We start from the raw sequence: 11,388 nt of genomic DNA on the forward strand, positions 1-11,388 counted from the left end.
AAAAAAAAAAAAAAAAAGATGAATAAGTTCTGGGAATCTAATTTACAGCATATGATTATAGTTAATAATACTGTGTTATATATTTCAATGTTGCTAAGAGAGTAGATCTTAAATGTTCTCACCACAAAAAAATAATGGTAACTATGTGACATGATAGGTGTTCCCTAATGCTATAATCATTTTGCAATATGTAAGTGCATCAAGTCAACACGTTGTACACTTCAAACTTACACTATGTTATATGTCTATTATATCTCAATAAAGCTGAAAATTATACATTTGATATTTTTGCAATTTTTTAAGAATTCATTTTTAATTATAGTTGACATACAATATTATATTAGTTTCCGGTGTACAACATAGTGATTCAACAGTTACACACCTTACAAAGTGATCACCACAATAAATATAGTAACCATCTGTACATAGTTATTATGATATTATTGACTCTGTTCCCTGTGCTGTACATTACATCTCCATGATTCATTTTATAACTGGATTTTGTACTTCTTAATCCTTTTTCCCTCCTTTTATTAATACTTGTATTGATTAGGGAGACTAAAGTAGTAAAATGAGACCTTGGCTTCTCATGAACATTCCTATTAAAACATACATATGACACATATATATTTCACAGTAAAATATATTCTCTCAGTGGCAATAAACACCAAAATAAAAATAAATTATTTCAGAATTTCTTAGTGATTCATCAAAATTGTTCTCTATGATTTTCTCTTTCCCCTCCCCGTCAGACGCTTCTCTTAAATCAGACATACTAGCATAGACATTTTTTAACCTGTACTTTTCTAATTGTTTTAGTGAGATGTGGCCAAAATCAGGGTGAGTCCCATATCTTCAGTTCAGTCTACTTTTAATTATATTAATATGAGTGGATGGTTTTGGCCATGAATAGACTTCCATGGAGGGACAATTCAATTACCTTTTTGTTTTCTATAAAAATGTTAACTCATATAATGCAGCCCTCTGTGAGAATTCTATTTTTTACAATGTTGAGTTCACCTAGACCCCTATCTCAGGGAAGAAAAGCAAGAATGGTTTTGCACACAAACAGGATTTTGCAAGGATAATTGACCTGACCTCTTTTATTATCTGTTCCAGGACCAAAATGATTGGCAATGAAGCCACCCAGATCATAATGCCATTATCTCATTTGAATTGGGCTCAATGGGAAGGTTCTTTTCTATGTTTTGAAAAGCCTCCTTAAATTGCAAGCTGACACAATCTTGGATCGAGTATTTTACTACAGGAAGTCTCCAAGTATTACATGTTCCATTTGTTGTAACAAGTGACATTTATCTTTCTGGGAACAGTTACTTGGCCTAAGTTACTACATACAGCACAGTAGACAGTGGTCACAATTTTCTTGTTCTATTTGTTTCTCACAGGTAACTTATATTAATTATAGGTAAATGCTAGGAGGGCTTATTAGATCCATAAAAGGGAATTGACTAAGGGATTCCTGCCGCAGGAATGAACTGCAGAGTGACGTAATGACATTGGTGAAGGGAGCTTTCTCTTTGCCCCTCATGCTAGCCCTTCATGTTCCCAGAGTTCACGGGAGCTGGCATGTGGAGAGATTGATGAGGAGCCTTGCTTTCATCTATCCGCTTCGCATGGTCTTATCTATGTGTGAACAAGTACAGAGATCTTCATTGGTGGTGTGGCTTTTGGCCTGTATTTCAGACAAGTATAGTTACTTTCTTTTTGATCTCCCTATTTCTCCACCTCCCATCCCCACCCTGATATAGGTCCTCAACCTCTTTCTGGCTTTATTACTGAGCTCATTTAGTTCAGACAATCTTTCAGCAGTTGAAGAAGATACTGATGCAAACAACCTGCAGATTGCAGTGGCCAGAATTAAGAAGGGAATAAATTATGTGAAACAAACTGTACGTGAATTTATTCTAAAAGCATTTCCTAAAAAACCAAAGATTTCCAAAGAGATAAAACGAGCAGAAGATCTAAATAATAAGAAGGAAAACTATATCTCTAACCGTACACTTGCTGAAATGAGCAAAGATTACAATTTCTACAAAGAAAAAGATAAAACCAGTGGTTTTGAAAGGACCATGGACAAATACTTGATGGAAGAAAGTGACTATCAGTCATTCATTCATAATCCCAGCCTCACAGTCACAGTGCCAATTGCACTTGGGGAATCAGATTTGGAGAATATGAATACCGAGGAACTTAGCAGTGATTCCGATAGTGAAGACAGCAAAGGGGTAAGATTGTTTTATATAATTGTGTTTCATATTATTGATTAGTATGAAATGAATAAAAATTTCAGATTTCCATGCCGTAAGTTCTTCTTATATTGCATACTCATGGATAGTTTTCATGCTTCCTAAAGGTTCATCTGGTATGGTTTTACTTACTGGCACTTAATAATTTGTTTAATCTTGACTGGCAGTAATTTGAAAACACCAGGTATCTTTAAGTCTTCCTTTCCTCCACCCCATTTGTTACCAGCTGTGAACTCACACACAGTCTCCTTCTTCAGTGTCTGCTGACCCCACTGTCCCTCTTCAGCTCCTCTCTACTCATGAAACCATTTTAAGTGGAGTCTGACTGGTGTCTCTGCCTCCATTTTCCATCTACTCTAGTCAACATATTTGATTACTTTGACTCAGGTTCAACCCTAATCATGTCACTCCTTTGCAGTATCCTTTGTCCCCACAGTCTCCTGAATTAGAGACTGTAGATGAAGCCTTCACACCATGACCCCAACGAGCTTTGTCCAGCTGTGTGTCCTCATGTTCGCCTGGAGCTCCTCCCCCATCGTGTTCGTCTAGTGCTCATACATGTGTGAAAACCAGTTTCCTTCTAGGTCACATATATTCACCACCTGCATGATGTTGCTTGGGATTTCCTTCTTCATGCAAAATCCTATACACATCCTTAAAGACATAGCCCCCACCTTCCTCATTTTTAAAATGATTAGCCCTTACATCATAGGGTTGGGTGAGGGTTAAATGAATTAACGCATGTAAAATGCTTAGAACAGTACCAAGAGAGCTCAAAAGTATAGCTATTGTATCCTTCCTGATTTCTCCCCAAGCAGATACTGTCTCTCCTCATTTTGAACCCCACTCAATTTTATGGCCCCTTCCTAGATTTATTAGTCTTATATGATTGTATGCATCAAAGGGTAGTAAACTCATTGAAAATAGGAATATTTTATTCAAAGTTTTCTGTATCCTACTTCCCCATATCTGGTTGCATATTTTTAAAGTATTATTGAACTGTATTTTTGTTAATATGGAATATAATAACCATGAGTTTTATGACAGATTGTTAAGAGAATGGCATGTATTTAAACTAGTATTTGACAGGTTCACCAAACGCGTTCTGTCTGCTTAACCCTGTATTAAACCTGCCCTCTATGAGTTTATAGTGGATTTGGGAATAAAGTTACACAGCTGTGTGTATGTGTGTGTGTGTTTGCGTACGCATGTGCATGTGTGTGTGTGTGTATACTGGCCATCTGATCAGTACTAGGTGCATAGTAAATGCTCAGTACTTATTGAGTGAATAGATGATTAAATTATGTATATATGTTTCTAAGTAGCCATAGAAATTCTTTCCAAGATGACAAAGTAAGGAATAAATATTTTATTTTTAAAAACTTGGCATGGAAAAAGTAATATCTCCAGAATTCAAAAGGTGTGGTTGTTTTGGCTTTAAAGTAGAAAATCAAATTCTCCATCTTCCTTTTCGGGAACAATAATCTCAGTCTAGCTTCACGTGGAAAGGGAAATTAATTCAGTTGCCCATTTTTCTGCTAACGAAGTAAAATTTGTAAAACTCCAGTTGCCTGAAAGACTTTCTGAATAAGCTGGGATTCTAGACATTATAGTGCTTTGGTAGCTTGGCAGGATTTACAAACACTTCTTACATCTTGATATTTGGGAGGAGTNCTCAGAATTTATTGTCTCTCTAATAAGAAAAAAATGCATACTTCCAGATGTCTGTAAATTGCTGTCTCTGAATACATTCCATGAAGTTGTAAAGTGGTAATATGTGGCATGACGCCTGTTAAGATTATGATGAAAAGGCATTAGAGAAAGCAGTTCAGAGAATATAATGTGAGCAATAGTGGTTAGATCCTCAGATGCATTGAGACGAAAGCCAAAGGGCAGCAGCTTTGAAAATGTGCTGACTCCCCCTTTCTCCCCTCACACTATGCCCCAATTCTCACCTTGTTCAAAGGCTGCCATCTCTTACCCCCACACACACCTGTGATGGGCCCAGACAAAGTTTCCATCCACCTCCAAATTTATGTTGAGAAGTAAAGGGGCTGATGGTCTGAAATATCTATTGTGTGAGTCACTCCATAAATTATTTCTAGTCTCCTGATTCTGGGATTGTTTTCACTTATGAACTACCAAGAACTTTTCCTGAATAGAGTAGAATTGTCTTATTGTTGTCGTGGGATTAAGGACAAGGGGAAAGTACGTATATTTGTGGAAAATAGACATTTCTCCCTTAAGGAAACATAGGTACTCTTGTTTACCATCACATATTTGGTACGTGTTTCTCTGAGAGATGCCCATATCTGCTTTTAGTCATTAATTTCACTGCTTTCCCCTTACTTCTGCTTGAACTAGTAAACAAACATACGCTATAAGATTTCTATGTAATAATGCTATGATTGCATGGAACCAGTACTGTTAAATTTTCAGGCAAACCAGAAGACTCGTTTCAGTGTTAGAGCACTGCTGATTTGTATCTGGATAGGAATAAAACATACAAATGATTGACTTCATGTTCTCTGTTTTTTTTTCTCCCAGAACTTGAAGAATCCAGACAGAAATGTCCACCTTGGTGGTACAGATGTGCACACACATTTCTGATCTGGAATTGCTCTCCATGTTGGATACAATNCGGTCGCCCCCAGTGCTGCCGGTCAGCGGGAAGATGCACAGCGCCGTGGACTGCAATGGTGTGGTCTCCCTGGTGGATGGACCCTCAACCCTCATGCTCCCCAATGGACAGCTTCTGCCAGAGGTGATAATAGATAAGGCAACTTCTGATGACAGCGTAAGGACGTTTTAAATAGCTCAGGCATGGCTCGGCCCTCATTCTCGCATCAGCCCGTCTTTCTGCTGGAGGGGCCTTCTCTGGTCCTGCGAATGGCGCTGCATTTTGCAATCCTCTGTCTGTAAAACACATCTTTAACTCATTACTTAATCTGTATTCATATGTGCTGTAGGCATGTCATTCAAAGATATTTAAAACCCCATTTTTAAAAGTCGAGGTATAATAGATATATAACATTAGCTTCAGGTGTACAACATAATGATTTGATACAAAACCGCATGTTTGGAAAAAGGTACTTAGCTGTTGATATTATACTTGAAGATTCTAAATCATTCCTTTAGAAAATAATTTATAAAAGATATATATCAGCACAGAAAATGCATTGATAGTGCTGATCTTATTAGTTGATAATAGATCCCATTTTTGTAAGGAAATTTGGATTATTTGCCACCCTCTGCTATCTATTTCAAGTCACCACTTAATATATACGTTATTGCAAGGGATCTTATTTGAGTTAATAGTAATGTTAATAGCAAATGTACTTAGTATTTACAACCGTAAATATTGTTGAGGTGATATATTATTATCCCTGTTTTACAAAGGGGAAACCGAGGCACAGAGAAATGAAGCTAATAAGCAGTAGTCCTGAAGTTCACATGAAGACCCTGAGTTTCAGACCGTGTGCTCTTAACTGCCACAAGTGGCTCTCTCTCCAATGTGTAGTCATCTTCTTAACTTAGAAGTAATGTAGAATAGCTGTATTTTTCCAAATTCATAAATGAAACTTACTGTTCTCATAAAAAGAAAAAAAAGCCTCTAGAGTGTCTCAATAAAAACATATCAAAACATACACCTTAATACAAACATATACACATAAAAACAAAAAGCAACCCTTCCAAAACATCAATTCAGGAGTTTAGGAGTCATTGAGTGGTTAGAGAGAAGGGCCTGATTAGGCTTGAAAGTGAGATCTTTCTGGATTCNAAGTGCCTTTATCTATAGTTATAATGTTAAATAAAGGCAGAGCCATGACACAAATCCCAGCCTTGTGATTCACATTTCTACCTCCCTTCTCCTGTGTTTGTCCATTTCAGGAATAAAAAACACATTCCTATTGGGGTTAATACCCAAGTTGTCTCCCATGGGACACTGAGTCATGCTACTGCGGAATTTATATACCCTGTGGCAGTCAGAGGAGGTTTGTAATGTCATTTAGTCTGTAGACTATTTGGTGACTAAGACTATTTTAGCCATCCATAAAGTTACTCTGCCACCTATCCAATAAACTCATCCTAAAAAGCATGAAATTTGGTGTCCTTAAACTGTGTTATCTAAAGACCAGTTGATGGTATCATTCTAATAATCTTGATTATCATTTTTTCATGATATTATAGTCATAGCTATATGAGAAATGTACACTTTTTCTATTTCATATCTGTGGTTTACATGGTATAATATACAGGAGCTAGGGACTACCTCATAGGTTGTAATAAAGAATATATAAGCTAATCTATTTAAGTCATTTAGCACAACATTTGAGTTGGTAAGCCCTAAAACAGTGTTAGACATTGTATTTATTATTGAATTCATCATCATTATCATCTCAAAGATTTGATATTATGGACTTTGAAAGTTTGCCCTTCCTCATAAGAAATTTTCCAAGATATTACCCAAAGCCTGTCATCTCGAGTACATTCAAATCTACTTGACTATATGCTAGACTTCAGAAATAATAAAAGTTCAAGATTTATAGGAAATGTGTTAGATAGCTTAGCAATAATATTAAGCTGTCATCAACTGTGAAACCCTGTGTCAGTCTTTCTCTCCAGTTGCTTGAGATTTAAATATTCCTAGTTATGATTGGTTTTGGTTTTGGTTTTGGTTTTAGTTTTCACTTTGGACCACTAAACAATGCAGATTTTATTTATCTAAAGTGTTTCTATTACCCTTCCATGCTTACCTACCTACCTGCTCTAATTCCCCAATCTTTAGTCCTCAGTTGAGTTCCAAGATTTTAATTGTTTATTCCCTCCTTTATAACTTTCTTATTTTTTCATGCCTGAGATATCTTTGAAAGAGTGATTGCCATCTTCTTGATGAACCTTTTCTGAAGAGGCAAATCTTGATTACCTAATGGAGAGTAATGCCTGATTCACTACATTTAGGTTATTTAATTCTTAAGTATTACCTTGAGGAATGGTTAAGAATACAGCCACTGGAGATTCAATACTTGCCTTAAATACTAGCATTGATATTTGCTAACTCTATGATCTTGTGCAATTTACAAAAATCTTCTTTTTTTTTTTAGCTGAGCCGTCCTGCCACCTGTTGGCAGCTCAGCGGCAGCTCAGCTTGGGCCGGGCATCGGACCGCTGTTGCTCAGAGCTCGCACTCTTGAGCGAGCTCTTAACCAACTGAGCCACTTGACTGGCAAAAAACTTTTTTTTTTTATAGTTTTTTTATATACCAAATATAATTATAATGCAGATGGAAGGATTTATGTTATTAATTAGACAAGTACCTGCTGGAGAGTAAGTGCCCAGTTAACAATTATTATGGTTATGAAGTTGAGTAGTCACATACATACTGTAAGTAGCTGTTTGTTAGTGGTTACATTTAAGAGAGGTAGCATGATGTAGATCAGTGGTTCACAGCTTTAGTGTGTAAAGACACACTTAGGGAGCCTGTTTCAAATGCCTGTTCTAAGCCGTGTTAACCAAAGAAGAGGTTTAAGCTATAATAAAGAACAAAAAGCATTAATTGAAGCAAAAATGTTTGCATTCCGGGGGGGCGCAGATTCAGGAAGCAACCCAAATTGTGCTCTGAAGGGAACAAAGAAAGACAGGGTTTATAAAAGCAAAAACCACAAGTGCAGGTCCCATTTAGGTTTTCCCTGCAAATGAAGGATTGCTGGTCAGGTTAACTGGGATAGGTTAGTTCCAATATGCAAATGAGGGAGACAAAACTACAAGGAGGAAGTTAGGTCCATGTATGTCCATGCAGCAGTTGTTTCAGGATGTTTATGGCTTGACCTTGAGCTGGGTTTAGCAGCAGGTTAGAACTTCACAGCAGTTCTGAGAACTAACCCATGAGATAGTCATAGGCCAAACTTTCTCAGTGGCCTTCCGACTATATTAAGTGACTTTCTCAGCAATGCTTAATTCCATTTTGTTTTCCCCATTATCAGCCATATCCTTTGAACTCTGTCTAAATTTGGATGCACCCTCAGATCCTTATTTGAAGTGTTTTTAGTGGCCACTGTGATAAATTGAGTTGCTTTGGGAAATGAACCTACGTTCATCCCTGGCTTGGTTTGATCCAGGTTTCTTGAGATATCATGATCTTTGTTCAGGACCTAGGGATATTTCTCCCTTTTGCAAGTTTAAGAATCTGTATTTTGAACAGGGGAGAGAACATCTTTGACCTTTGACACCTCTCTGTCCTCCTCCCCATAAAAAAAGTGTTTGGGGGTCTTTTTTTATGGCCTAGTATCCCATTTTCCCATCACTTTTCCATCCTCTTCTACTATCAGCTGTCAGCTCTCAGATAGGCAGGTTTCCTTGTCCTGATAGATGGTTAACTATGCACTCCAGAATGAAGTCAAACTATTCTATAATAAAACACCTTATCAGAAAATAGCCAAAGAGATGCGTTCAAATAGTGTTGAGTAAACTATCTTAAACAGTTCTGAGGACATAATTGGCAATAAAACGTCAGCTTTTTTTTTTCTGAAGATCGAGTTTGTCTCAGAATCTCATGTGGACTCCTGGTACTGCTTTCAGAACACAGACAATGAGCTGATGGCCCTTCTCAGAATCAGCCTCGTCCTGAGACACAATGCAGCCCTCTAGCATGTGGCAAACGTTAACCACACACTGCACAGATTTTTACCTTTAGCGATGAAACACTTCATTATCATGAGCCTCAAACGAAGCATGAAATGCACCCATTTATTCAGTAAATATTTATTGACATGTACTGTGCTCCAGGCACTGTGCTAACAGTTGCTTAGGAAAAAACTCTTTCACCCAGATGCAGTAATTTAATGTGATTGGCATCTGGCTTAACTAAATTCTTAAGAAATGTACTTCTTTTTTTTTTTAATTGTGCCAAGTCTCAAATCGAAAGACCTAAAAAACTAAATTAAACAATTTTTTAAATGGAGCGTTCTTCCTCAGAGGTTAAAGAGATGCTTCCTGTGTTTTTAATTACAGGTTACTTCCCTCTCTGCTTTAAAGATAAATAAATAGAACTATTTTGTAGAACTGATTATGGAAGTGTATATAAACTTCAGGGAAAAACATTAAATTTATCCACTTTATTTCTCCAAATATTGAAAAACTTAACAGCCTCATATGATTTTAAATTACATAGTATGAACTCATACAACTTTCAGAGAAGTTCCTTGCCATGACTCATGGACCCCAAGTTTTACTGCTTTTTTAATAAATGCATCCACTTATCAAAACTGGCTTAAGTGAATTTGCTCATTTTATACTCAGCTGAGAGGAAAACATCCTGTGTAAAAATTTCCTCACAGAAAGATCTCCCGATTAATTCTTCCTCAAGCTAAATGCAGACACTTAATAGTTCTTCAGTGTTTTGAAATATTGTATCAAATTCATGATGGAGCTAGCTTGACACCCTTGGAGAAAGGAGATCAATGGATCCTTCACATTTCACATAATCAAACGTCCCACCTTCAAGGGAATGTCACTCAAAACTCTGCAACCACATTTATGCAAAACTGTATGTTCCATAAGGAAGCCAAGTCCTTATAAAGGTTTCATTCACTTGATCACTGTGGAAGAAAAAAACTGCAAAGGGATACATCTGAGCACCTTTTCTGTAAACTATTGCTAATTATTTTTTCAACTCACATTTACTGAGCGCCTGCTTGTTACTATAAGCCAGCTATGTCACCCGAGGCTCGTGAGGATACACAAGAGAGGACTCAACCCGGAGCAGAGGTGACCGGGTTCTTGTCTCCACATTAGAAAGAATTCAAGAACGAGACAGATGCAGGAAAATGAAAACAATTTATTGAAAATGAAAGTACACACTTGAAAGGAAAGTGCCAGCAAACTCAGAGGACAAGTTGCTCCAGGGCGTGATCAGGGGTTTGTGTTCTTACCGGGGCGGGAATTGGTGACATCTCATTGCCATGGCTCATTTATCTCCTCCCCCTGGTCAGGACCCTCCATTACCCGAGATTTCTTACTTGTTTGGTTTCTCTGGAACTGTTATGGTGTTAGATGTATGATGGGAGTCATAGTAACCACAATGCACATGACATTACAATTAGCTAAAAGTCAGGTCCCTGGTCATAGCTGTGCTGAATGAAACTGGTTCTTGTTTTTCTCCAGCTGCAGATGCTGGATACAGCCAGTTATTACTTGTGTAACCAGGGAAACACCTCACTTGAAGAGGGTTGTCAATTTCCTAGGCTATCTATCCTCCCTCAGCTAGACACTACAAAGACACACCATCAGAGCTCATCTCTTAAGTAAATGTGGACTGATGGTCTTTTTTCTGACACTGTCTTCAGTGGTAAAGAGTAAAGCAACTTGTCTGTTCCCCTTCCCCGATTCCCCAACACTGTTCTCCTCCCCCAATTTCCCAAAAGAATCTTTAAAAAAGAAAAAAAGAGAGTAAAGCAAGGTTTCTGCCTTTGAGGAAAAACACATACAGGAACCAGAAATTATAATTAAACATATAAAAAAGAATTAAAACAGAGATTTTGACAAAACATTGAGGCAAGCCAGAGGATAGTGTAATTAATATTGAAAATATTGAAAAGATGGCATTTGAAGTGGGTTCTTTCGTAAAAACAATTTATCAGGCAGATCAGGAGTGGGGAGAAGGGATGAGAAAGAGGAAATTAGAGCAACAGATAGAAGCCTTTCTGGTAGAGGTAAATGGACCAGCATATGTGGAAGCCTCCAGATGCAAAAAGACCCATTAAATACACATGAGGATGGCCTGGTGGGAAGTTCTAGGTTATGGAGGTAGGTTGGAGCCAGACAGTGAATGGTTTGATGTACCATGACAAGAGATTGAAATATGTTTCTTTTTATTTACCAGAAAGAAGAAGATTTAAAGGTCTTGTTTTGTTATACTTTGTTGTTAGAAAACCTGTATTTGAAAGAAAATGTTGTTGTGGTTGTGATAAAGCCCAGCAGGAGAGAAAGGTGAGAGGATGGGAAGCTATTGCATTTATCCAGAGAACAGCTGATGAGGCTCAAGCTGAGGTCGGGATGGCAGGAGATGGGGAAAAACTCTAATAAGACACTTGCAACTTGGGTTGTCGGAAAAGTCATGACA

The 11,388-nt window shown here is 37.5% G+C and overlaps 1 protein-coding gene across 1 annotated transcript in view; it reads left to right on the top strand.

The window, feature by feature from the left end:
• LOC109374887 (sodium channel protein type 9 subunit alpha-like) overlaps nucleotides 1-11,388 on the top strand; it is a 108,105-nt gene that overhangs the window by 42,680 nt on the left and 54,037 nt on the right. Inside the window, 1 exon segment of the mRNA XM_019629847.1 lies at nucleotides 1,770-2,246. Coding sequence (XP_019485392.1) covers nucleotides 1,770-2,246 — 477 coding nt within the window.

Source organism: Hipposideros armiger, unplaced genomic scaffold (genome assembly GCF_001890085.2).
Source record: "Hipposideros armiger isolate ML-2016 unplaced genomic scaffold, ASM189008v1 scaffold_871, whole genome shotgun sequence".
Taxonomy (NCBI): Eukaryota; Metazoa; Chordata; class Mammalia; order Chiroptera; family Hipposideridae; genus Hipposideros; species Hipposideros armiger.